This window comes from Caloenas nicobarica, chromosome 1 (genome assembly GCF_036013445.1).
Source record: "Caloenas nicobarica isolate bCalNic1 chromosome 1, bCalNic1.hap1, whole genome shotgun sequence".
Lineage (NCBI taxonomy): Eukaryota > Metazoa > Chordata > Aves > Columbiformes > Columbidae > Caloenas > Caloenas nicobarica.
In genome coordinates this window covers 66,667,698-66,693,977 of record NC_088245.1, presented here as the reverse complement: position 1 = coordinate 66,693,977, position 26,280 = coordinate 66,667,698, and the positions used below count along the sequence as shown (strand labels likewise).

The window sequence follows — 26,280 nt, the reverse complement described above, 5'->3', positions numbered from 1 at the left end:
TGTATGTTTTAGAATTTTATTTGCTTATAACTTGTGTTTTGTTCCTTAAATTAAAAAAAAAGAATACTTTTGGATATATTTACTCATGTCCTCAATTCTGCTTAACTCCTTATGTTAGTATTTCTTACAGAAATTTGAGGCAAAACCGAGAAGCAGATCTGAACTGGTTGGCAAATACCAAAACATTCCTGCAAAGCACTGTGCTGCTGGGTACAGCTGAGGGCCCTTCTGTGTGGGAAGTGCATGCTCCTCCGAAATAGGTGTTAAAGAAGTGAAATGTTTGTAATTTCTGTGCAGGGCTGGCCCGTGAGGCAGGACTGTTGGGTCAGGTTGCTTTCCCTGCAGCCAGATGCCTAGGAAGACTAAGAAAGGGCCAGTACTTGCATGGATCCAAACTTAAGACTGGGCGCTACCATCCATTCCTGTCTATACAGGACCTGACCCCACAGGAACTAAGCAAGAGGCAGCTGGGATCTCAGTGCTTCTCCAGTGAGAACCCATTTCTCAGGTTATGTGAATAACTGTCATCTTGATGATCCCGCTTCTTAATGTTTCTTTTATCTTACAGCAATTAACATGTAGATCTGAGATTTTTTTTTTTACCATCAGCCTTTTTCAAGTTGTATGAATTTCTGTAAATTGCTTAGATAGGAAGCTCAGAAGTGTCATCTGGATTTTCTTGCGTTAGTCATTCTCTTCTCAAATAACTCCCTTGGTGTTACAGCTTTTAGAATTTGCTTTCATTTGCAAGAAGTTCGTTTGAGGGAAAAATCCAGATACTATTCTAGCAATCCAACATGAGAAAATCAAGTAACTTTAATGTATCTGTTGGTCTCTGAATGCAAAATTGAATAGCACAGCAAGACTCAAAGGAGGGAAAAAAGGAGAAAAATCAGTCACAAGTTTCTTATTTTATTTTAACAATCTTGCTTCTTAAAAAATACAAGTTTTGATTAATGCCAGGGGGATGCCAAGTGTACATTGGCCACAGGCCTTATCTCTCACTTCGGTTTCCTCTCCTGGGAGTAGTCATCTCTTTTGTCGTTATAGCAAACAGAGCAATAAAATCCTAAATAGCTAAGTTGTGTTACAGGGCTTGTAACAGAATCCCAAGGGTTGTATGTCTTAGTATGGCACAACTTTGTTTAGCAAAGTGGTATTGACCTGGACTAGTAATTTAATGTTGGCAGAACACACAGGTGTGTGAGGTGCATGGGGTGAGGGGTTCTTTGCACTTTAATGATACCGCTATCTATTTCTTCTGCAGACGGACCTATTGTGCAGCAGAGGCGTTTAAATGGAAGTAAGAGCTCAATTACCAAAGAAAAGGGAATTCCAAAGGAGGAGCAGGGTTATAAACAAGACATTGAACAGTTTTAACCATTTCTTTGTAGTAAGTAATTCAAGTGGCAGCAGAGCTGCCCTTTTAGTTGCAAGGGGGCTTCTGTACAGCCATCTACAAGAGCTTTACGCTCTCCAAACAGCACATTTACTAACAACCTAGAAACTATGGCACTACAAAGAACCACTTTTTCTACAAAGGAATTCTACGCAACAGAAGCATCATTTTGCAGGGTCATCTGTCCCAGGCAACCTTTGCATCTATGCACAAATTTGAACTATGATTTCACTGTCAATGGCTTAAATATGCCATGGCTAGATAGGTTTCAAATATGCCGTTTTCTCGATAATGTTTTAAATGGAAAAAGGCACTTGCTGTTGAAACAGCAACTTTAGGTGCTATGAAGGGGTACTGAAATAAAACTAATAATTCTGCTGTGATACTTCTCATGTCTCAGCTATGCTTACATTTCAGTGTATTAAGGATGTTCTTCTATGCACTTTGGTGCTATTGTGAACTTGGCTGTAGAAGCAGCAAAATATAGTTGAGGGTCAATAGCTTTTTTTTTCCCTTCACCTTGTTTTGGCAAAGTTTTGTGGTTTTGGTTTGTTTTTTTTTTTTTTTGTTCAGCTGTGTGTGTACATATATACATACACACCTAGGTATAGGTATTTTCTAATCCTTTCTTTAATAATGCCGTAGTTCTTTCTGAGCTTTTACTCTCAGTTTAATGCTGAAAAGGGAAGGTGGAAGAGAACAAGTATCTGTACAACTGCAATATACCTGTAATTACACCTGCTTTGGCCAGGAACTTAGCATCCCCTCGACACATCTCACATCACATAGGAAAAATTCACAGTACCAAGTTTTACAATCACAGTCACTCACAGCACCAAGATTGTCCCGACAAAAAGAAGTTACTGAAGAGAAAGGCCACTGGCCAAAGTTCACACAATTGCCCACCTAAGGGCTTGGATTAAAAATAAAGCACTGGTGGGAAAGTTAAGCCTAGCCTTTCCTGACTCTCCATTTGGCGGGGGGAGAGCAGCATGTCGCCCACCTTAGCTGCAGCTCTGAACAGGAGAGCACTATTGCTCCTTTTCTAGGGGCTTTTCTAACCCCTGAAAACTCACCAGCCACCCGAGAGCTGGGGGAGAAGAGCCGCATGGCACCCCCACTTCTGCCTGTGGGAGCTGGAAGTTACCAGGCTGTAAACATTTTGTTGTAGCAGTCCCCTGGAGCAGGCAGTTGATCCCACTCTGTGAAAAGGGAGGTGGGACAGAGGCTCAATCCCACTGGAGCCTGAGCCCTGAAGGAGAGGATGGATGTGTGTGCAGGAGAAGTCTGGGCTGTGCCTGCAGTCCTGCTGATGGCTCTGGGTAGTGGTTGTGCTTTATTTCCCCTTCCCAGCAGTACAGCCTGAAAAAAGGCTCAGGATGGGAAACTGGCACTTTCCCAATGCATGCAGCCTTGCCCAGATAAAAAAATAAAAGCATTGGACGGGCAAAGTCCTTCCTCTGAGCATGGCCTTTGTGCTCCTGCTTCCATTTGGCTGGTTTCAGGAGCAGCTGTAGCCAGACAGAAGAGCGGATCTCAACCCCTGCCAAACATTCATGGAGCTTAAAACCAAAGATAACTTGTGTTTCTAAGAGAGGTTACTAACAATTTACATCTTCCCCACCTACCCTTAACCACATGCACATGGAGGACAGGATGCTGGTACATGGGCTTTCACCATGGCTCCTGCAGCACTTTGCCTTCTGTGCTGAAAAGTGAGGTTCACCAAGCACAGGGCCCACCCCAAGCAGCGCAGATATCCTCTGCTGTTTGAGAGGGGGCAGTTGGCAGGCCAAGCCCCATCTCTGCTCTCTCAAACAGGGAAGGGGGCCAGAGGAAATCTTTCCAGGCTTCCCAGGCTGTGTAAAGGAAGACCCTATGCTCTGCGTAAAAGAAAACCAACACTGAACCCATAAACATGCATATTCACAGAGAAATGAGAGCCCCAGCAAGCAGTAGGCTGCTGTAAACCCTGTTCTCACCAGAAATAAATGTCTCGGTGGTAATGAAATGGGGTCTAAGCCCCTGGATTATGTCCATGCCTGATTCACGTGTTTCTTTAGAGTGCGAAGTCAACTTAAGATGCAAAAGGTTGAAGCACAGAGGTAGACATTTTCAGCTCTGAGAAAGTGGCTCCTAGGCTTGAAATGACCAGATGGCCAACGTGCTCCCAGAGGTTCCCCAGCTGGCACACAAAGACCCTCTGCAGCTCTGCTGCTGTGAAACAGAGGTGGCAGCTTTGCAAGACCAAATGAAACCAACACGTGTTTCCTTCTGTCCTGCCTGCATCCTGAAGGCACGTCTCTGCTGGTCAGACCCCTCTCACATCTCGTTGTGGTCAGTAGGAGTTCTAAAAGGAGTGGACAAAATCCACTGGTCCCTGTTGTTTAGGAGGAAAAGAAAAAACTAAACCTTTATGGTCACAAAGCAACACGATGTCCTGGGGGTGGGGGAGCGAAAGGGAAAAAGTGGGACCCTCCGAACAGTGTGGAGGGGCAGAAGCACTAGAAGACTTTTCATGAAGGGCAGGTGCATTTTCTGGGGACAAGCGTCTGCCGTAGACTCCTGCAGGTAGTCGGGTTCGCACTGAGCTTCCGCTGCGGGATTTGCCCGGGAGAAACAGAGGAGGAGAGCGGAAATCTGACAGGGGAGCCCGCGTCCCCTTCCCCTGCTCGGCCACGGCGGCGGGAACCTGAGCAGAAACGCAGAGAGACTCTGCCGGGAGCGGAGCCGGAGGCGGCGGCAGCCCCTCCGAGGGCGCCGGCCGGGAGGATGTCAGCCCTGGGCAGTGACCGCCAAGGCGTTCACGTACCCGTGGGGACCCACGTCGACGTCGGAGAGCCCGTGGGCCATGGGGGCGGCGGCGGCGGGGGTGGCGGCGGCGGGGCCGTACTTGGTGAGCGGTGGGGCGGCGGCGGGGCGGAGGAGGCAGCACGTCTCCAGCGCCTCCAGGCCGCGGCAGGCCAGGAAGAAAAGATTCTTCAGCATGAAGAGGGAAAGCGGCTGCTGGTAGCGCAGGAGCAGGAGGCAGCGGAGCGCCAGGAGCGGGGCGTCCAGCAGCCCGGCGGGCAGCAGGAGGTGGAGGGCGAGCCGGGCGGCGCCGGGGGGGCGGGCGGCGCTGAGCTCGTAGAGCCACAGCACCGGCGAGGCCAAGCAGAGGAAGTAGACGGCGATGAGGAGGTAGCGCAGCGGGACGGGCAGCGGCGCCGGCCGCCCGGGCTGCAGCACCAGCTCGAGCAGGGAGAAGCTGTCGAGTAGGTCGAGGCAGGTGGCGAGGAAGGCGGCGGCGGCGCGGTGCTGCGGCGGCGGCTGCGGCGGCAGGAGCAGCTGCCCGGCGCCCTCGGTGCCGATAGCCCGCAGCAGGCAGTACAGCAGCGGGGCGGAGAGCGCCAGGGTGATGCGGAAGCCGGTGGTGCCCAGCGGCAGGCGCAGCTCGATCAGCTCCAGGATGGAGGTGCCCAGGATCAGCGCCGCCTTGGGCGTGAAGGCGATGGAGTAGATGAGCCAGGCGAGGTGCGCGTAGGCGAAGTCGCCGCCGCGGGGGGGGCCCCCGGCCCCGCGGACCCCGGCCCCCCGGCCGCCGGGGGGACCGTGCAGCAGCAGCGGGTGCGGCGGCGGCGGCCCGAGGGGCGGCGGGGGCCGCTCCCGGCGGCGCGCCCGGCTGTTGCGGCAGAAGAAGATGCCCCAGCCGGCCGCCAGCACCAGGTCGGTGGCGATCCAGCTGCACCAGTATAGGTCGGTGACGGCGATCAGGTAGAGGTCCAGCAGCGCGCCCTGCCCCAGCAGCAGCACCAGGGACAGCGCCTGGAAGCCCCAGCGCCGCCCGCCCGTCGCCCCGCCGGGCCCCAGCAGCGCCCCCGCCGCCGCCCCGCCGCCCGCCGCCCCGCCGCCCGCCGCCGCCGCCCCGTACAGCTCCGCCGCCGTCATGCTGCGGGCCGGGCTCCCGCCGCCGCCGCCGCTGCTGCCGCTGCTTGGGAGCGGCGAGGCGGCGGCGGGCAGCGAGGCGGTGAGCGGCGGCACCAGGGGCTTGCTGATGCTGATGCTGTCCTCCTCCTCTTCCTCCTCCTCCTCCTCCTCGGTGCTGCTGCGGGGGCTGCGGGGGCGGTGGGCCCGAGCCGAGCCCGAGCTCGACCCCGAGCCGCGCCGGCTGCCCCCGCTGCTGGAGCCCCCCGGGAAGAGGGGCTGCCGGTCGGCGGCGTGCGGCAGCGGCGGCGGCGGCGGCGGCGGCGGCTGGAAGGAGCCCGAGGAGGAGGAGACCGAGCGCTGGTTGGAGGCAGCGCGGTGCATGGTCCTCCCCGGCCCCCGAGCCGGCGCGCCGGGCCCGACGGCCGCGCCGCGGCCCCCGGCCCGCCCCCGGCCCGCCCCACGCACCCCGCGCCGCCGCACCGGCAGCGGCAGAGGCGGTGGCAGCGGTGAGGAGAGCCCGAGCGGCGGGAGCTGGCGGGGCGCGGCGGGGGACGCCGGGGGCGGTGCCGAGCCGCAACCGCAGCAGCTGCCGGAGCCGGGGCGGGCGTCTCCGCTGGCGGCGGTGGGTGGGCTGGGGGTGGAGGAGCGGAGAGCGGCTGTGCGGCCGCGGGAGGGGAGGAGGGGGGCGAGAAGACGCCCCCCTCCCTGGGGCTGCGGTGGAGCCATTTCTCGGGGAGCACAGCCCGGCTGCCGCCTGCCCCCCAGACCTCCGTGAATGGAGCCGGCCGGGCCTGGGAGAGTCACCCATGGACATACTGCACCTCTTGAACCTACTCTGGAAAATCAAAAGTACTTCAGTCCACCCCAGTCACTGCAGGCTGACCAAGACGAGGGCCAGCGGCCTGGTGCAGAGCCCACGGCTCCTGTGTGGCACACCGTGTTTGGCTGCCCATATTTTTCATCTGTTGTAAGTAAATGTAAATCAAAGTAACCGCCACCTATTTCCTGAGTTCAGCCAAGCCATGTACTGAGGCCTCTGCCCAGCTTGCCATCATGGGGCAGAGCCTTTAAATTGATGTGAATAACCCTTAAGTTCCTGCGTCCAATGAAAGCATCAGTCAGGGCCTTCAGTGATCTGCTACCAATGTCCTCAAAATGAGTTGGGCTGCGTGGACCTATCACAGCACCAGCACTAGTGACTTGGCACACTGTGTTTCAAAGTGGCTCAGTGCTCCGCATTACCAGTCCCTCATTCCTACCTGTGCCCACCAGTGATGAGCCAGGTGCTGCCTGTCAGTGGTGTGAAGCACACTGAACAAGCTGCCTGTATGTCCAAACAACTGGCTGTATTAACTACACTGTGTGATAAAGACACAAAATAGCTTGTCTTTTGAGGGTGTTGCTAATCAACATATAGGGCTGAACGAAACTCAGATGCTTAGTACTGGGAAAGGGCATTCAGGACAGCAGTGACAACTGTCTAATACATGTTGGTGCAGGGTCCCTGAGGACTCCTACTTCAGTAAATGTCACTGGCTGCTCTTGACAACAAGGAGAAATTGATCTGGGGTACCAGGAGAATTCATGCATAAAACTGAAACAAAGAAATATAATAATTGAGAAAGAGAAGGGGAGGACTTGGGGTCGGTTGACATGGAGATCTCTCTAGACATACAGCAATAATCAAGAGGACAAGCAGGGAAAGAAGAATAACAGCAAAAGCATTCTCGTCAATGGAGTCTGGAGCAAGGGCGCACAGATAAATTTATTTTCTAAAAGCATGATCAAAATAGACTGCAGGGAGAGATAATTGGAGGCTAGGCAGGCTTTAATGTAGTTACCTGGGCAGCACAGTACTCAATTGGTACAACCTCTAAACTGGGGCAGCAACCCACAGGCATTCTCACGATGTCCCACACTGGTTGCTATCCTACCTGCTGCATCTCCACTGCCATTACCTGCATGGCTGGGGCACAGCTAGGACGGGGGACACCTATTTTCTGCTACACTCACATTGTTTTCAGTGCTGGGATACAATTGCCAAGATTCAACCTTGCATCAGCCCTACTTGTGTTCATTGTGTTCCTCTAACTCACCTTTTCATGGTTTGCAGCATCAGATGAGACTGAGCACACCTGTGCTCTCTTTCTGTTTAAGAGCCCTTTGTCCCTAATTCCACATTTCAGTTATCAAATAAAAAGACTTCGTTGAGAAGGTTAATAACTATAGCATAGCATAACAAATATGAGTGTTCAAAAGAACAGTCCAGCCTGGAGGGCAGTGAATGGGATGGTGCATCCTATCCTGGCACCAGGATAGAGGACACGAGTCTTCACCTCAGGGTAAAACAGGCAGGACACCTATGCAGCTGCTCGCAGATTGACTGAGATGCGGCAGGCGGCATCACCAGCCTTGTAACTGTGACAAGCATCACTGACATTCACAAGTTTAAGATCAGGTGGGTAAAAATACGACTGTCACTGTTTATCTGCCAGCAGGTGACTGCGAGGCAGCCTCACGCTGAAGACCTCTCACGGCAAGCTCCAGAGAGCCCTATACAGTGGTGTTGCATTTAGTCCAGGCAGCTTGTGTGCCTCTGCTGAAGCCATTGTCCCAGGCATCACGGCTTCAGCATCCCCTCTGCCACACAGCACCATGGGGCTGCCCTTCCCCATGGGCTGCTCTCCACGATCCACATCCCATTTCAAAGCCTCAGAGGTGCTGCCATGTTGGTGCCTCCACAGTGACGCAAAAACACTCTTCCCTCTGTGTTGCTGGGGTGTGATGCTGCCCACGGCCACCCGGCACGGGAAAATGGTGAGTTTTTACGTGACCAAAGCAATGCAGCTCAGTCTGAAGTTATTCAAGAAGAGCGTGAGCAGTGAGCTGCCTCTGCTTTCCTTGCCAGATACACTCCCATCATGTTTGCTTTGCTCTCCAGCCTCTCGAAGCGCGTGGATTTCAGACGGTCTCCGTTATACAGGGAGTGTGAGGCTCGAGGCAATGGCCAGGATGTTTACTGTCTGCATTGCTCTTTCAGCGTCGAGCAGGGCCCAGTGCTACTTCTCTTTGGTGTCGGGAGTTGCCCAGTTCAGGACCAGCTTAGAGTGGCACTGAGGTTTTGTGAAGGACACTGGCTCTCTCCCCTAATTTGGTTTACACAATGGCTGGGGTAGATGGTGGTGTGTGTGCGATCAAAGGTAGCCGGTAAAATCCCGTTATTACATACTGGATCCTGGCCTTTATCTAAAGTGGGTACATTCTCAGATCCTTCTCAGAGTAGAATCATAGAATGTAGAATGGCCTGAAGGGACCCACAAGGATCATCGAGTCCAACTCCTGTCCCTTTTTTTCTTGTGGGGTTGTCATATGCAGGGACAGGAGTAAGCCAACACCTGTGTCACTGGCATGATTAATGTGTGGTCAGTCCTGACCATTAGCTAAATTGGTCTTGCTCCTAACACATTCACCTATTCCACTACAAGAGAAGTTTTCCGCTTCTATGAGAGGATGTGGAATGAAAACCAAGCATCCATCTGGGCCGCTCAGGGCAACAGCCCTCACGCAGAGAGGGTCGCTCCTGCCCTACCTGAGCGGCAGATGGTGACAGCTTTGCCTTGTTGGCTCTTGTGCTCTAGGCTGCCCTGGCAGTCTGCCCATAGGCACTCGCATCTCCTCTGTTTTCAGTCCAGAGGCTCGTTTCACAAAGAAACCACATCTCACAAAGGTTTGCCTGTGTTTCTTGCTGGACTGGTGTCTGCCTCACCTGCTGGGGCAAGCGCAATTGGATGGGGGTCCCTGGGCTTCAGGAGGGATGGGCTGCCACCCACAGCTGGCCTGCCCACCTGGGGAAATGGGCTCTGACATGCCGGCTAGGTGATGTGCTGAGCTCAACCCTGGGGAGTGGGGGAAGTGAGGGCACCTGGGAGGGGGCTGGGTATGAAATGGGCCTGCCTGGGTGTGAGCAGGGCAAGAGGAGCCTTCTGGAAATGGTTCTCTGGAAAGGTAGGCATCTCTGCTGTGGATGGGGAGGCTCCTGTGTCCAAGGTATTATAGGTAGGTAGGAACCTGTGACTATAGAGCAAAGAGAGCTATAAGTAAGGATGGGGGGGTCACTGGGAAGGAGGGTGAAAGCTTATGGGCTTCCTTGGGCTGAGCAAGGGCTCCAGTAGGGCAAAACCAATGCAAATAAACAGGCGAAAGAAAATAGCTTATCTGTGTGGAAGGAAGCAGAAATTGTGCCTGTACCTTAAAATCGGAGTGAGGAGAGAAATGTATTCTTGAGAAAGCACTGAAGAGCTTTTTGTAGCACACTGTAGGATGAGATATGACAAGCTGATGCTTCCTGTGCGATCCAGTTATTTAATGCAATGTGCAGTCACTGGAAGTGTTAGTACTTAGCCATTACTGTTAAAACATTAAAAGGCTAAACTATAAATAGCTTCCCCTCTTCAACAGCTCCAAAGCTCTGGTTTTGGCTTCTTTATGTATTTATGTGTATGCCTAGATATCCATGTGTATATGTATATTTAAAGGCAAGCAGCAGACAACAGAGTTTTGTGGAACAGTCATACTGAATATCTAAAATACTACTTTTTCTAGTTTATGCTAGTAGAGGAAAGTAGTGTGCTCTCAAAAATACCCCTGCTAGGGGAAAAACAAAACTTCATTGAGGGCAAAACTCAAGAGGAGACAAAATAATGACTCCGTTTCTTGCGGGAAGGAGAGGGGAAAAAAGAAAAAGGCAAATACATGCCTGAATGGAAGACCAGAAACTAAATCCCTAATTAACCCTGCAGTAAGCTGTCAGAAACTGGCAGCAAGTGGGAGGGAAGGAGGCAAAGCTCATCTCGGAGAGTTTGAATGTAATCTGCTCTAACCACACTTAAAATGCCTTTTGTGTGAGAAAGGAAGGTTCTGGGATTCTCTGGCACACGCTTTATACTGTTCTTATCTGAGCCATTTGAATGGTCAGGGTTGTGGTTACAGCCAAGTGTAGAAGGGTTTCACCTGGCCAGCACCAAAATTCAGAGCCGCTTTGGTTTGTCCATGTCTGAACACTGAGTATTTGTAACAAAACTGCTGATCCAGTTTGGGGATTATTCTTCAGAAGAGTACAAAAGTGAAGCAATCTATTGCTTGCAATTACATGTCACTTCAGAGAGCTTTCAATACCAGTATAAAATACAAAGAGTGTTGGTTGGTTTTTTTTTTTTCATGCTTATAGTAAGGGGTAGGGGTTTGGAGAGTGAAGAGGATTTGGGGGTTGCTGTTAGTCTTAGCCCACAGTGTGTATTGGAACTGACTTTGAGGAAGAAGTGAAAGTTCTTAGCAGTTGAACTGACTGAAAGGGAAATGCAGGTTTATTATAGTGAATTAGAGAAAAGTGCTTTTTTGATGGAACCCTTTGGTTCCTAGAGAACGTGTAGCTGCCTTCCTGGTGTGGGGTTTTAAACCGTTGCAGACTGGATCCATAAAGGTCTTTAAGTGCATGATTTTCATCAAATTATGTGGCTGCAAAGATCCATGAAGACTTGTGCTTTTATAACTGAGGTTAGGTAGATTCAGTAAAGGATGGGTTTGGGCATGCCCCTGAAGGGCCAAAGTCTGTACCAAGGTGAACAGGTAACTGCTTAGCTTGTGTTCAAGGCCCAGAATCCATCGAAGAAGCATTTCCCAGGACTTACTCTGGTTTGGCATTTCCCACTGCATCCACCTGGGAACAAACTTCAACTTGAACAGGGTTCTCAGTCCTTCTCATTCAAGCTGCTCCTTCTCTGGTGTTTCATGATGCCAGTGTTTAACTCCGCTCCTTATCTTGGTATAAGGATTTCTGTGGGATTCTAGCTTCCAGCTAAGGCTGTCTCCTACAAAAGGCACCTTTACCCTAGGCTGTCCTTCTACTTTGACAACAGTGTAGTGATTAAAAGCATTTGAGAGGTTTAGGTTTTGATCTCCTTCTGCCTAACTAAACCTTGATCTGCCCTATCTTGGGCAAGTGCTCCAACTACTGGAGTACTGGCTGAAAGGAGAAGCCTGGTTAGTGCTTTTAGTATCATTTGTTAGAAGTTGGGGCTGTAGGTAATTACTCCAGGATGTAGCCTTCAACTCAATTCCTCTGTCCCCTGAGAATGGGAATCTGTCCAGTCCCTGCAAAACTGCTTTTACTGCCTTATCAATTGTTCCTTTCAACATCAAGTTCTTGGGACTCTGAATTGTGCTTTTTTTTGCTGTCTAATGTGGCTCCTGTGAACTTTGTAGATGGAAAACCTTCTGGTGGAATATCTTATAAGAACAATGCAAGTGAATTAGCTGTTTCTGGGTGATTAAAGCTGAAGGCTTCTGCCTAGCAGGATCTTTAATTTTCCATTTGCTGAAATCAGTGGAAGCTTTTGACTCTAATCTGAAAGTCTCACTGTTAGTTTATGTCTGCCTAACTCCACTCACCTTTTTCACAGAATCACAGAATGGTTGGGTTTGGAAGGGACCTATGGGGATCATCTAGTCCAACCCACCTGCTAAAGCAGGTTCACCCAGAGCAGATCGCACAGGAGTGTGTCCAGGCAGGTTGTGAATGTCTCTAGAGAAAGAAACTCCACAGCCTCTCTGGGCAGCCTGTTCCAGTGCTCTGGCACCCTCAAAGTAAAGAAGCTTCTCCTCGTATTCAGACGGAACCTCCTGTGTCTCAGTCTGTGCCCACTGCCCCTCATCCTATTGTTGGGCACCACTGAAAAGAGTCTGGTCTCATCCTCTTAACATCCACCCTTGAGATATTTATAAATGTTGAAGAGATCCTCTCTGTCTTCCCTTCTTCAGGCTGAACAGACCCAGCTCTCTCTATCTCTCCTCATAAGAAAGGTGCTCTAAGCCTCTAATTGTCTTTGTAGCCCTTTGCTGGACTCCCTCCAGTAATTCCTTGTCCTTCTTAAACTGAGGAGCCCAGAACTGGATGCAGTACTCCAGATGTGGCCTCACCAGGGCAGAGTAGAGGGGGAGGAGAACCTCCCTTGACCTGCTGGTCACACTCTCCTTAATGCACCCCAGCACCTTTTTCAAAAGGTACCAGGGCATGGCTCTTGTCAAACAAGCTGGGTTTCTTTTATGATCACCAGGAGTTTAACATGGAGACAAGTAAGCTTCTAGCGGTAAGGATGGCTTTCCATGTGCCCTCAGGCTTGATCTTCATCTGCAATAGCAAATTAAGTCAGTGGGATCTAGCTTGTGGCTTCCCCACCCACTAGGAGTAACCATTACAAACAACTGCTTAGTCAGGTCACAACTAAATACCCACCCTGAAAGCATCTCATACACAGGTGGCATCCCAAAACTAGTCTTGACTCTAAACAGTCAGGGCATCATAGCTTGTGATGTGTCCTTTCCCCCCTACAGAATGGGAATGGTCAAAGTTGCACCCATCTTACCCACCTATGGCAGATGTAGAGCTTACAGAGAACTGCGGTTTAGCTCAATCAAAAGAATCACTGGAGGGGTATCTTTCAGAGGGGTTGTCTCAAGAAAACCTGAGAATGACTTCATGAACAGAACAAAAGACAAAATTTGTCCTGAAAATCTTCTAGGGCAAAGACATGAAAGAGATCAGGACAATAATCATGAAATGTACACACAACACCCTAAAATTTATTTTAAAGAAAACATCCTTTATTTTTTAATATGTTCTAGATCAAAGGAGCAACTCTGGAACTGGGTTGAAATTAATATGAAATCTAAAAACAATCACAGCTTGTGATTTCTCTGTATAAGTAATCACTCTTCTACAGTGTACATGACATAACCTGAAACATTACCCATGTATTGGGGGGAAGACAACACACCAGGATTAAGACTGGAAGAAAGGGGACAGTAGCATTATACAACTCCCTGAATGTCAGGCTAGTGGTTGCATGTCTCCTGTGGGATAAAGGAGTTGACCTCTCTGGCCACCATGTTATTGTATGGCATAAAAGCTTCAGATCCAAAACAAGGTCTATCCCTCCTCTGGCTCCTCCCTGCTATTCTCAGTTGCCTCACCTCCCTACATACTCCCTTTAGGTTTGACTAAAACCCATCCATCTGTAGATGGGAGTTGCTAGGATCTGGTCTTCAACATGTTTGTTGTTCAGGGCAGTACACCATATAAATATTAAGGTATTAGATCAGCAAACGAAGTCCCCTCTCCTGCTTGGTCCCATAATCTGACTTCTGTGCAATGCATGAGACAAAGGAAAAGTTTTGTTCCAGCCATGCTTGAAGCTAATTCCAGGAAGCTGCAATTCCAAGGAAAAAGGATTTCACTGAACCCTAGCAATAACAGATGTCCATAAATGAACTGCAGATAAGCTAGAAGCCTGCGCAGCACTCTGGCGCAAAACACTTGGAACAGAGGAGACCCTGGCAAGCACTTTCCTCTGTAGAAATCCTCCACAATTGAGTCAGTATCCAACAGCAGCTGGAGAACCCAGATTTCCTATTCTATCCACTGTGACCATGCAATTCCTAGGCAGTGACTTGCACAAAGTACAGTGTTTCATGGAGCTGAGCAGAGGAAGAAGAGAAAGGTCTCAGTGTTGCTCAGACCAAGGACAACCCATCTGACTAATCAGTGCACAGGCCAACAAGCAGAGCCTTTTATGCAACCTTACTTGGTAAGAATTGGGGAAAGGGTACAAGATCCTTCTAGGTTTCTTCTCTTCCCTTCTGCTCAATTGCAACTCGCAAGCGAAGCATTTCTTAAACTCCTTATTGCTGAAGTTCCTCCTACACATTTTTAAGACTCCCAGAGCACTGTTTCAGCACTAACATGGTGGGGGAAAAAAAAAATCTGCAGCTAAAATCAGATTCGGAATCTGAAGCAGATTCATGTCAGTCAGCTCACCTCCACTGCTATTCCAAAAACAGAGATGCCTGGCTCACTCTCTGTGCAAATGCAAACCTCCTCCTTTCTTGAAGGAGGTGCTACCTCCTTCCTCTGGCTACCTACCTCACTTCTGGCTGAGGTGGGCCGTGCATGCTGATATGAAACTACAAACTGCCTGTGATTTCTCAAAATTCTTTGCAGTGCTACATCCCTTGGGGAACACTGGTTCGGCAGCACCTTGTCTTTGAGTAACTGGCACCACAATCTTAACAAGTAACAAGCATGAGCTCTGCCAAAGCTGAGTGCACACAGATGGCCAGACCTTAGTATTTCTGCAGATAAATAACTACCAAATTGAAGGTGTTATTGCCTGCAACAAGCTCTCTGAGGTCTATGTAATCACAGCCTAGAAGACAGTTCTAATTTAATCCTATGACAGTTATCACCCAAGTTAGCAAATATTGCAAGGGAAGGGAGCATTCTTCTTTCTGCACTGGATGTCACCTCTGAAAAGGGAGGCTGAGGAACACTGGAGCTAGTTTTGGACATCCAGTTTTAGGCCTTGCACACTAGGTCCACGGCACAATTGTGACTGTGGAGATGGGCTGAAAGCTAAAAGATCTTTCCTATGTTAGATGCAAAGTCCTTCCTGGTACTCATGCTTCTGGAAATGGAGATAAGCCCCTGTCTTGTGCAAGTAGATGAAATGGTAATTTCTTTTACTCTCCACTGAAAGGCAAAGGATTCAAATCTAAGACTGTTCCTCATATTATAGCTGCTTTTAGAAGCAGCCAAGCAATTCTTGTTCTGATAAGACAAAGGAAAAGAACTCCAGCTCGTGCTAAGAGAGGAAGAGATTGCTTCGCACTACAGATTTCACAGGAGGGAAATTCACCCAAAGGTATTTTTCTGTTCCTATTCAGAAAACAAGGTAGAGAAAGAAGCCACAGAGAAGGACCTCTTTGCCTGGGTCACTGACAGAGCACCCAGTCCGCTTCAGATGCAGAGCCTGTCATAACATAAACAGAGACTGCTCTGCAGTGTGACCTTCCTCAGACAATACATCAGTATCAAGAGGATGGAGAGCTGCTGAAGCAGAATGTCAGTGCACATGGATGCTAATGTTTTAATTAAGAACAACCCAAACTTTGGCACAGAACATCTTGTTTTTACCCTGTGTATGAGGCTGCCTGGTAAAGAAGGAGGGAAGGAAGAGGAGGCAGAGCAGACCTACTTCTGATCTCTGTGTGGTGTGAGCTAACTAGGAACACCAACTCAGCTATCTGGGCTCCAAAGGCTTTCCATCACACAGGTCTTGATCTTTCTCTAGATAGCAGCTGGGACTTGCCTGCTCAGGAGCATTTCCACCTTCTGTTGCCTCTGTTCTCCTAGTTCGGGCTAATTCATGTTAGGGGGACTCTACCTGCATAAAAAAGGAAGAGGAGGGAGCAGGGATCAGACTGTATGGGGTATTCCTGATTTGCAAACCACACAAGGGACGAGAAGAAAAAAGGAAGTGAAGCACAGAGACATTTGTACTCTTAAGGCTGAAGGCTGGGGATTTGGGGCTCAGGTACCATCCTGGCTTGATTTCCTCTTTCAATCCTTGCATGCAAGGATGGAGCAAAGGTGGGCTGTGACTCTTTCAGGTTGGCCCTCATGGCAAAGAAGGGCCCCTCTTCAAAAGCTGTGCCAGCTGGAGCATGGGGATGCTCCTTGCAACAGCTGGGGTCAGGGTGGTTGCCAAAACAGCCTCTTGCTGCAGCACTGAGTTCTGGGCAAATACACCTCTGAAAATTCAGGCTTTGTGGTGGTTTCCTCTGCTATTGAGAGCAGGCTGCTGGCTCCCTAGTGAGATGCGAAAAGGCAGAAGTGTTCACAGAATGCTAAATAGGGGAGAGGGAACAATATAACTTTCCCCTCAGTCATGCAGCAAGTTGCTCTGGCTACTGCAGCTTCCTTTGAGGGGCCCTGCCTCTCCATAGCTGCCAGAGGGCTGTAAAATGGGACTTTGTTTCAGAGTGACGGTGATGCAGTGACAAATCCCCAAGCAAATTGCATTTGTTGAAGTCCGTAGGCACTTACTCTTCACAAGGCAAATGTTAAGACTTAAAGCCTTCCCTTGGCACAGTGCCACCACGACAGCTTCTGATGTGCTGATGTCACAAACTGGACAAATAGTACATTGTATAAATGGCTGATGGTGGCTCCTTGCACAGGGAAGAGCTTCATCCTCAAACACATCGCAAGGAGGAGGGTGGGCTTGCCTGATCTTCACATACAAATGGTGGAAAAAAAAAAAAGAACTCCAATGGATGAACAAAACTGGGATTGCTGGGACAAGCCTTCTCCTTATACCCTGTTTCCATTATGGCTCAATTATTGATGGCAGCAATGTATGTTCACAGTTGAAAGCCTGCTGGCAGCTGTCAGGATTGCAGATGAGTAGCAATAAAAGCAAAGGGCCTTTAATGCTGAGACAGGGAGTTTTCTTTCATATCGGCTAGATCAGAAGATCACTCCAGGTCCCTCTCCATTTTTCCTCTCTTCCCCTTCCAGTACATAAAATCCCTGATGGTAGATCTTTAGACACACCTGTTTTAACCCTAGCTCCAGTTCTCCTTCTTGAAAGCAAGCTGTACAGCATCATTCACATCCTGCACTATGTAAGATGCCTCCACCAGGCTGGGGTCAAAGCAGAAGTCCCGATGGCCATGGAACACCGTCTCTGTTGTGCATTCCTTTGTGTTACTGGGACCATCTGCATTGTGGCGGTAGACTCCAGTGCAGACCAGAATCGACTTGCAGCTCTCCACTGAATTGTTGCAGTCCTTCCTCAGCTCAAGATGATCCTCGGTTTGGGGACTGGCTGCCTGCGGGCTCTTCTTCACCCCAGCCTGGACCTGGTTCTGGTGAGCTGACTTGAGGTAGTTGTTGTAGAGGTTTGCCCCATAGACATCCGACATAGGGTTATCCCTGAATAAGGTCACAGCGTGAAACAGAAATGAGAAACCAGCCCATGCATCAGTTTCTGACTCTGGCAGACTGGAATTAAGGCAGCACTGAAGAAGGAAGGTGCACGAGGTATTTCCTAACATCAAGGGAACCATCCAGACTGGGTCAGTGAGTCCTGTTCAGCTGTGGTGAAGGCCACATGCTTTACAAATGTCTTTCAAAGGGGAAAAGACACAACCAAAGCAGCCATTGCAGTTTCAGCCATTACTGTAATATATTCCCTACAATCCCAAAGTGCTTGGCCTAACTGGGCTAATGGTACTACATCTTAATTTTTTCCTTAATGCAATTATGATACGTGCACTCTGTATCCTACAGTAACAGCTTCACTAGGCTGATGGGCCCTTCAAATTATTAAAAGTGTAGGGTGCAAAAAGCTAGCAAGCCTCTCCTCCAGGATGTGAGGCTCTCAAGGTGCCATGGGGATTTTGGGATTAATTTTAGAAATATCCATTAAAAACCAAACAAACCAACAACAACAAAATTTAAGAGAAGTCAGTATGTAACTTCCTAAGGAAACCAGCAGGAAAAACAGTCTCTTACCCAACAGCATAGAGGCGTCGGATGGGAGACTTCCAGCCCTGTTTCTCTGCCTGCTGTTTTATCAAGTATTCGGCATAGTGGTAGGTGACTGTGCTGGGTTTGCCAATCAAGGCCTCGTACTTCAGCTCTTGGCCTGTCACTTTCTTGTAGATGGTCTCCAAGCAGAGAAGGAAAGTACCATGGCCAAACCTGCTCCAGAAAGGAGGTCATCAGTATCCCCAGTAACACCACTTACGCAGCTAACATGCCTCAGTGAGGAGGAACATCTACTGTAGCCAGGGTACTGCCTAGTTTGGACACATATCTACACACACACTGCCTCCCCAGCCAGTGGTCTGGTTTTTGCTTCTTGGAAGTTTTAGTCTTTGTTTCTCACACAGTTTGCATATCTCTGCTGTTAATTATGCCATAAAGTCAAATTTAAATGCTGAAAAATGTAGCAAGAAAAGACCACCTACAGGAGAGATGTATGAAATAGGCTAAAACAAAAACCACACATGCTTTTCACCTGGGCATCTTGGCTTCAGCCATCCACAGGAGATCCATGTTGCAGGCAAGGACAGGCAGATGGGGGTATGGTACATCTTGCAGCTCTGCCCCAGGGTTCCCGTTGCTCAAGAGTACATCGATAATAAGTTGCAGGCTTGTCTCCCACCTCACTGGCTCACCAAACAGTATCACGCCTGGAAGATTTCAAGAGATACTTGGAAAGTCGCAGCACCCAAGTATAGGACTCACTACCAAAAGCCCACCCTTTAGCAAAAGCATCCCTTTCTTGGGATGCCCAGGCTTATTCAGCTACTGCTGGAACACTGCTGTTGCCAGGGCTTCAGTCTGCATACCACAGAATAATAGAATAGTTTGGGTTGGAAGGGACCTTCAAAGGTCATCCAGTCCAACCCCCTGCCATGAGCAGGGACATCTTCAACTAGATCAGGCTGTTCAGAGCCCTATCCAGCCTGGCCTGGAATATCTCCAGGGATGGGGCATCGACCACCTCTCTGGGCAACCTGGGCCAGTACTTTAACATGTGCACCACTGCTTCCAGATGCTGGGGCATGGCACTGAGAAAAGCTGGCTTTGCTCTTACCAAGCTTGTGCTTCATGCTGCATGAGGACAGCGAAGCTGCCTTCTGACTGCATCCTATGAATAAGCTGCCTACAGATACTGACGAGCCAACAGCACGTCATTAACTCCCATCCCAGCCGGCTTGCCTTGCTGTTATTTCTGTTCATATGTAACCAAAGGCAATTGCTTACCTTCTATAATAGGGAAGCCAGTGGTTGGAGGAGGCTGCCAGAAAAAAAATCGAAGGCTGTGTTAGTAATGCAAAACCTCATGTCGTCTCCAAAACAAAACTAAAAATTCTTCCCTGGAACCTGCCAAGGCAGTCCCATAAAGAGGCAGGACAAGGCCACCTGGAATCCTGCAGAAAGATTTCTTCCACCTCACCATCCCAGATTGGATTTCACAGATCTTGCGTTCCTGTCTCAGGGCTGGAGATGTCAACCAAGCCATCTTACCACTCACTGCAAGGAACAGCAGTGCAAGACAGGTGTGGCACGAAAAAGGAGAGGGCAAAGTCACTGCCCTTCTTACAGGAGCCCACACTGGAAAGAGCAGAGAAATGCTGGCTGCTCAGTACCAGCCCCAGGCTCCCACTGAAGAAAGTCACTAGCAGACAGCTGCTCTGTGCCTTTGCAGCTTCTCTACCCCATGCTATAGACTATAAGCACCACCACACCACGCCACCCATTCTACTGATGCATCAGGAAATCACCAGCTCTTTTGGCCTCCGGCTCTGATCCACCATGTCTAACAGGGGATATGCCTTCCTCAGTGCCTCGATGGTGACCACATGCTTGAACCCCAGGCTATCACAAACCATCAAGGAAAGTTGTGGATATTGATTTTTTTTTTAAGTGACTGGTTTTTTAAGTTATTTGCAAAAGCATCTACGGGATTAAGAAATACAAGTGCTAGTAACAGAGCAGTTATTTAACTCGGTAATGTATAACCTTACGGCTTTCAGTCAAACTGTATGCTGTGCTTCAACCTACAGGTGGCCCTAAAGGTTACAGAAAAAAAAAAACAACCCACTGGGGTGATTTAGTTTGTGATCAGCAATCCCTGTAATTAGGCAAAAAGCAGAGGCTGTCCCAAGACAGAAAGGATGTGCTTTAGGACACCTTCAAGGCCAGAGTTCTCTTACTGGTGCAGTGCAAGGGGCTGGTCAGGCTTCGTGGATAGATGCAGAATCAGTGAAGCTCTGGTCAGCTCAGCTGGTAAAAGAAAATGTTCTGTGCTGATAGAACTACACAACTGAAGGATAAGTTGCACTTATTTACAGAACACCTTGCCCTTAGCTCACCCTACTGGCCTTGGGGAAACAGAGACAGGCCAAGGTTTTGTACCAAATGAAGTTAAATGTTAAGTACAAGGTGTGACTCTGCATGTAGCGGCTGCAATGTCACAAACACTACAGGGAGTTCTTACCTCCTTGCAGATACGGAATATGTCAGACCTGTTTTGCCGTCACCTCAGCCAGGCAATACGCATGTGGGATTGTCATTTAGACCACATCCCTGCAGTGGGATGCTCTAACTCTACTGATATTTGAGTACCTTCAATTGCTGCCAGGAAAACCTTAGCTGTGGGAGAGTTGGGAGTGATCTCTAATGCACTTTGGTATGAAAGAATAGGAGGAGCACAATTTTATCTCCGAAGTGACAGAGGCTCAAAGCTGATGGAGTCCTCATGGTGACATCCCATCAACAGGAACAGCAATCACAGGAGAGGTAATCAACTTGAGAAGCCAAACATAGAACAAGGAGAGCCAGGAGGTGACCAAGATGGAGATCAACAGCGAGTGCCTGCATTTGAACACCTCCACAAGGCTGCCTCCCCATAAGATAAGACCAATGACCTTTCTGTCCCCTCGCGCTTCTACAAACTGACCAAGCAAGTGCCGAGGGTAGGGGCACGGCAGGAGCAGCGGCACTTCACCGGGAAGCCGCAGTGGGACACGCAGAGCACCACAAGACACGCAGAGCAAAGGATACTTCTGGGCATTCTCCTCCACGGGCCCCTGCCCGGCCACCAGCATGCACTTCTGGTGGAACTGGCTGAAGAGCCGCAGGGGGCTGTGGGACAGGATCACCTGCTCCGGAGACACCTGCGGGAGGAAGGACAGGTGGCAAAATTTCCCCCCTCCTCTCTGCGGTCGGGTCCCATCCTTAACCCCGGCTGCCACCTGCCTCCCCCCATCCCCTCCGGCCGAGGCAGGGCCAGTCACTCGCTGGTGCTGCCACCCTCGAGCCCTTCACCCCTCCAGGGGAAGTCGCCTTAGCGGGCTCCCTCCTTCTCCTCCCGGCGCTCCCCTCCAAAGCAAGGATCCCGAACTGCAGAGCCCTGAAGTCCCCGCTTCCCAGCGGCGTGGGCTCCGTCTGACCCCACCGGAGCCGCTTCGTCCCGCCTCGCCTGGCGGTCCGACGCCCGCCCGCCGCCCGTACCTGCAGCCCCAGCGCCTGGGAGAGCTCCTGGGCCTTGGCGGACCTCAGGCAGTTGCCGGCGTTGGTCAGGAAGACGACGGGCACCCGCGGCCGCCCGCTGCTGTCCGCCAGCCTGCGGAAGGCCTGCCGGGCGGCGGGCAGGGGCTGGCTGCCCCGCACCAGCACCCCGTCCACGTCGAAGAGGAACCCGAAGGCCGGCGGCTGCAAGGTGAGCGCAGGGGACGGTCACCCGCCGCCGGGAAACCTTCCCTCTCCCCACCCGCCCCGCACCCGGCCCCGACCCGCGGCGCCCTTCCCGGCCCGCGGCAAGGACGCGGGCGGCGGGCCCGGCCCCCCGGTGCCGCCGTCGCTCACCCGGCCCCCGGCGCAGCCCCTGCGGGCGGGCGGGCCCCGCGGCCCCGCGGCGCGCAGCAGCCCCCGGCCGGCCCGCAGGCAGCCGCCCAGCGCCATGCCGCTCCCGCCCGGCCAGGGCCCGCGGCCGGGGCACGCCGGGGCTCGTAGTTCCCGGACTACAGCTCCCAGCGAGGCGCGGGGCCCGGCGGGGCGGGACCGGGGCGGGCGGAGCGGGGGCGCCGAGGGCTGCCCGCCCTCAGCCCGAGCTGGTCGGCGAGGCGCTGCCCGCGGTGGCGGGGAAGGGTGCTGCTGGCTTGCGGGGATGCGATGTCCCTTCTGCTTCGGAGCAAAGGCTTACGTGTTTGGGGAGAGCTGGGAGAGAAACTGGGGACGGCGAGTGGATGGAAAAGCAGGTGTCGGCGACGGCAGGGAGGCTGGTGGGGAAACGGGAACGAACAGCCCTGCGGTGGGACAGGCGTGCAAAAAATGACGAGCGAGGAGAGATCAGGGCAATGGGGGAGCGACAGGCATAGACCCATCCGAATCAGTTACACCAGGCCTGGCAGGGGTTTATCTAACCCGTTCCCATAATCAAGGAACAGGGCACACCAACCCATTTGCCATTCCAGTGCTCTCCGTTTCGTGAGTGAAGCTGCTCCAGTGCCATACAGTCCAGTCCTTACGGTACAAAGGCATCTCCCAGGATATAGCTTAGTTTCAGTCTAAGGTGGTTACAACTTACCCTGCTTGCACTGCACACGCAAGGTATCTTCACTGCAACTTTTTACCTGTGCAAACTGCTGTCATTTCTACACAAACCCAAGTCTTCTGGACTTTACCTTACAAATCATAGTTTTCTAAAGCTCTGGTCATTTTTCTTGCTCCCTGATGAACTGTTGTCCCAGTGGCTCCCGCTTTCCTGCAGCATGGGACAGAAATCTTGACGCTGAATTCAGCTGAGGCCCTTCCAGACCTAAGGAAAGCAAAAGGTTCACTTCAACTCCATGGAGACGAAACAATGTTTATTTGCTTTCTGGCTAGGCTTAAGATCTCCTGATTCCCGCGATACGGCAGGTTTAACACCTATGACTTTAGTCATCAATTACACAAACAGTGTAATTGTTTGTTTTTATGCTTTCATTGCCATGAACACCAGCCTTAATTCATTTTTGACCCACTTTGACACCTAGAGCCCTTTCTGCAGAGCTGTTAAAGCACTGACAACACAGTTATACATTTGTACAAATGGTTATTCCTCCTTAAGTGCCTTTGCCTTAACTGAACTGCCTACTGTTTATTTTAGATAATTTTGTCAACCTGCGAGGATCACTTTTATTTCTCAGAAGTGTTTGCAGTTCCTCCTGCTCTGGCAAAACATATGCTGCTCTCGGAGATACTACTGAAAGTGTTTAGCTCCAGCAGGCACTGCAGAACTGGGCTTCAAACCTTCTCCTGGCAGAAGGGAGCCAGTTACAGGTACTTTGAAGCATGTCTTCTCAACTGTTTCTATACCCGCTTACAAACTAGGGACAGCCAACCTGAAGACCTCGTTTCCCTTGGCTGCCAGTTAAAAAATACAGTCAGAGAGAGAGGCAAAGGCTTTCTAAACTTAATGACAAAGGCAAGAACCTTGTCTCGGTGTTTCTCAGCTATTCACTAAGGTGGGAAAAAAACGTGATTGATGTACTGTGATTTATGCTTAAGTACTGGCTAATGTGGATTTATGACCTCTTAACTATATATCCACTCGCGAGTTAGATGGGTTCTTTTGGTCAGTGGCTTCTAGTCGCTGACATCAAGCTGATCCAGCTGGATTGCTGAGGTCTCTCAGTCACTTCTTTTTAACTAGAAGGATACTTTTGTACTTTTCCTGTTCCCAAGACTTGAGAAACAGCTGTGAGAGACATCTCGCCGGTTCCCTACTGTGGGATTTAATTTTGAAAATGATGAGTGTATCTAAATATCCTTGAGTTTGGGGCTCTGGGGAGTGCTTTTTGTTTGGTGTATCGTCGTCCCCCACCCTGTTACAGCCAAAGCTCTTACACTTTGATGCCCGCCGGAGGCGAACCCTCCGTTTCCCCCCTCCCCGCCCAGGTCCCGATGAGGGATTTTTCCCACCTAATTTTGTTTGTGCGCGGGGGCCGGCAGGGGTCGCCTCTGCTCCACGGCGCGCGGGCGGGGCGGGGCCGGAGGGGGCGGTGGGCGCAGCCGCTCACCTGCAGCTGCGACCCCCCCAAACCCCGCATCCCCGCCATGTGCTCCGCGGTCAGCGGGGGCAAGGTCGAGGTCGTGGGTGGGGAGGGTCCCGGGGGCGGGGGGGGGGGGTGTTGTTCTGCTCCAAAGCAAACTTTTGGAGATGAGGGGCGACGGCGAGGTGGTTTCCGACCTTCCTCCCCCCGCCCCCTGGCTGAGGTGCTGTGCCTGCTAGCAGTGTTTTTGTGCTTTGCTGCGTTTTCCTCCTGTGGAGCAGCCTTAGGGGAAAGCATCGGTGTGATTTGGGCTGCAACAGCACAAGGAGGGATGTTGGAGGTGGGGTCTGGGGTCGGCAGGGGATTTTGTGCCCACTGTGCCTCTGAGACACGAGGGCTGGCACAAAGGGTGGATGGGTATAAACTGGAACACAGGAGGTTCCATTTAAATTTGAGAAGAAACTTCTTCACAGTGAGGGTGACAGAGCACTGGAACAGGCTGCCCAGGGAGGTTGTGGAGTCTCCTTCTCTGGAGACATTCAAAACCCGCCTGGACGCCTTCCTGTGTAACCTCACCTGGGTGTTCCTGCTCCGGCGGGGGGATTCGACTAAATGATCTTTCAAGGTCTCTTCCAATCCCTAGCGTTCTGTGATTTTGTGCCCACTGTGCCTCTGACACACGAGGACTGGTGGAGAGGGTGGCTGTTTTACCAGCCAGGGTACCCACTGCTGAAGAGGTGCCCCCAAAGCCCGCGTGTGCCCCAGCGAGCATTCCCAACAGGCTGGCAGAGCTGCTGTATTTATTTTTACACGGAAAGCTGTCCAACAGGCTGCTTATTTTTAAACCGACACGGAGGGAGTTTGCCAGCGCTTGGGCACAGGCTGAGCCTGGCACAAGCAGCAGGGATTGAAGGCGATGTGGCTGCCAAGCACAGCACCCTGCGGTGCCTGCCTTAGCTGCTGAACCCTCATCTTCCCCGCACCAGCAGACAGACTTTAGCCCGCTCATCCCTGTGCTAAATGCCCAATCATGTAATTTTCCCTTTGAGAGTTGAGTCTTTCTCCATGACACTACAAGAACGCACCATTTTGCATGTTATACAAGGACGGGCTTTACGATTTCTTCTGCAGGCACATCTAGCAACAGCCTTATCCCCTAATATCCCCAGAGATGGCCTGTCTGCCCTTCTCACACCAGCCCACAGGAGATTCTCTCTTCTGCCCCTTTACGCTGTGCTTAGATGTTTCCCCCACCCCCTTTCATAACTGCTTTTAAAGACAAACAAAACAGGCAGTTGCCCACAGCCTTCTCCCGTGGGCTCCTATGCAAACTTTGCAGCTCTGTTTTCCCTGGACTCGTAGCCCTGTCATCACCCACCCCCCTTCCTGACCTTCTAACATCCCCCTCGAACACAGCTGTACCTTCAGTCTCTTTTCTTACCACAGAGGCTCTAATGACCTGAACCAACCCTTCCCCCCCTCAGTTTATCTCTTCTCTTTCTGTGCTGCAGCCTGCTCATGGAATGATGGACAAGCTAAAGGTTGAGAAAATACAGCAAAATGCCTTTCTTATCCTGTAATGACCAAGGGGGAGGACACAGCCTGATAAAAATGACAAGCCAGAAGAATCAAGAGCCAGACCCTTCACCTGCCTGTCCCTCAGCAGACAGAAGAGGCTTGATAGACCTGCCATGATTGCAACTGCTGCAAGCCTGGAAAGAAAGGAATTAAGTACTGAGCCAATTAAGAGCTACAAGTTTCTGGCTGAAGAAATGTCCTTCTGCTACTTGTGAAGAAATCAGTTCAAAGGCTTATAGGAGAAAAACCTGAAGCAGGCCGAGTGTTGGGGAGCTGGTGGAAAATGCCTCTAGCCCTGTGCTTTATGGCTTTGCTTAGCATCTGGCAACTGTGTAGTCCCACTGCAGTGATGGAGGCTCACATGATGTATAGATCCAGCTGCTCACTTGGGCCTATCTCTATTTTCAACCAGCTACTTTGCTCCTCTGTTTTTATTGGCATGATTTTTTGACAGCAACCACTAGTGCTGGATCAGCCATTTCCTGATGGTGAGTGACCAGGAGGCAAACATTTCATGTGTTAAAGTGCCCCAAAGGTGCTCTGAGCTGCTCTGAGTTGCTATCGGTGCAACAAAACACCGATAGACCTGTGACGTGTGCTGCGAACAAAGCTCCATCCACCTCCCATTTAAACAAACTGAACCTGAAGAGGCCACAGGGAGAGACTGATGGGGGAGACAGCAGGCATAAGGCTTGACGTATTCCTATGGCTGCTTGAAGTAAGCAGCACAGAAACTTTCATGGGTTTTCTACTCCTTCCTTGCTCCTGAGTCTGGCTGGAAACCAAAGTGGGAGCTCTTTCTGCCCCTTTAGGTCTGCACTACTCAGCCTCCCAACTCCCTTGTGGCTGTCTCCAACCCTGCTTGTCCAAACACCTCCTTCATCTCAGGTTTTCACGTTCTCTATCTGGCCTTTTCTTCCCATGCCCACCACTAGCACTTCGGGCAAGGA

General features: G+C 50.8%; 3 protein-coding genes across 3 annotated transcripts in view; all 3 read right to left on the bottom strand.

The window, feature by feature from the left end:
• Nucleotides 1-3,785: 3,785 nt before the first annotated feature.
• On the bottom strand, nt 3,786-6,031 carry TMEM121B (transmembrane protein 121B). Its single transcript, XM_065633827.1, is given in 3 exon segments — nt 3,786-4,260; nt 4,263-4,330; nt 4,332-6,031. Coding segments are annotated over 3 exon segments (1,854 nt in total). The 3' UTR covers nt 3,786-4,174.
• A 933-nt stretch (nt 6,032-6,964) lies between these two features.
• HDHD5 (haloacid dehalogenase like hydrolase domain containing 5) lies at nt 6,965-21,710 on the bottom strand. Its single transcript, XM_065626835.1, has 8 exons — nt 21,585-21,710; nt 21,231-21,431; nt 20,781-20,893; nt 19,499-19,592; nt 18,978-19,011; nt 18,226-18,400; nt 17,718-17,906; nt 6,965-17,135 (listed from the first exon to the last, which is right to left on the bottom strand). Exons 1-8 carry the CDS (start codon nt 21,678-21,680, stop codon nt 16,766-16,768), a joined length of 1,272 nt encoding a protein of 423 aa, XP_065482907.1. The 5' UTR covers nt 21,681-21,710; the 3' UTR covers nt 6,965-16,765.
• Nucleotides 21,711-22,500: 790 nt separating this feature from the next.
• ADA2 (adenosine deaminase 2) overlaps nt 22,501-26,280 on the bottom strand; it is a 28,091-nt gene continuing 24,311 nt past the window's right edge. Inside the window, exon 11 of the transcript XR_010605637.1 lies at nt 22,501-22,536. The gene's annotated coding sequence lies outside the window, so the exon portion shown is untranslated. The remainder of the gene's footprint in view (nt 22,537-26,280) is intronic.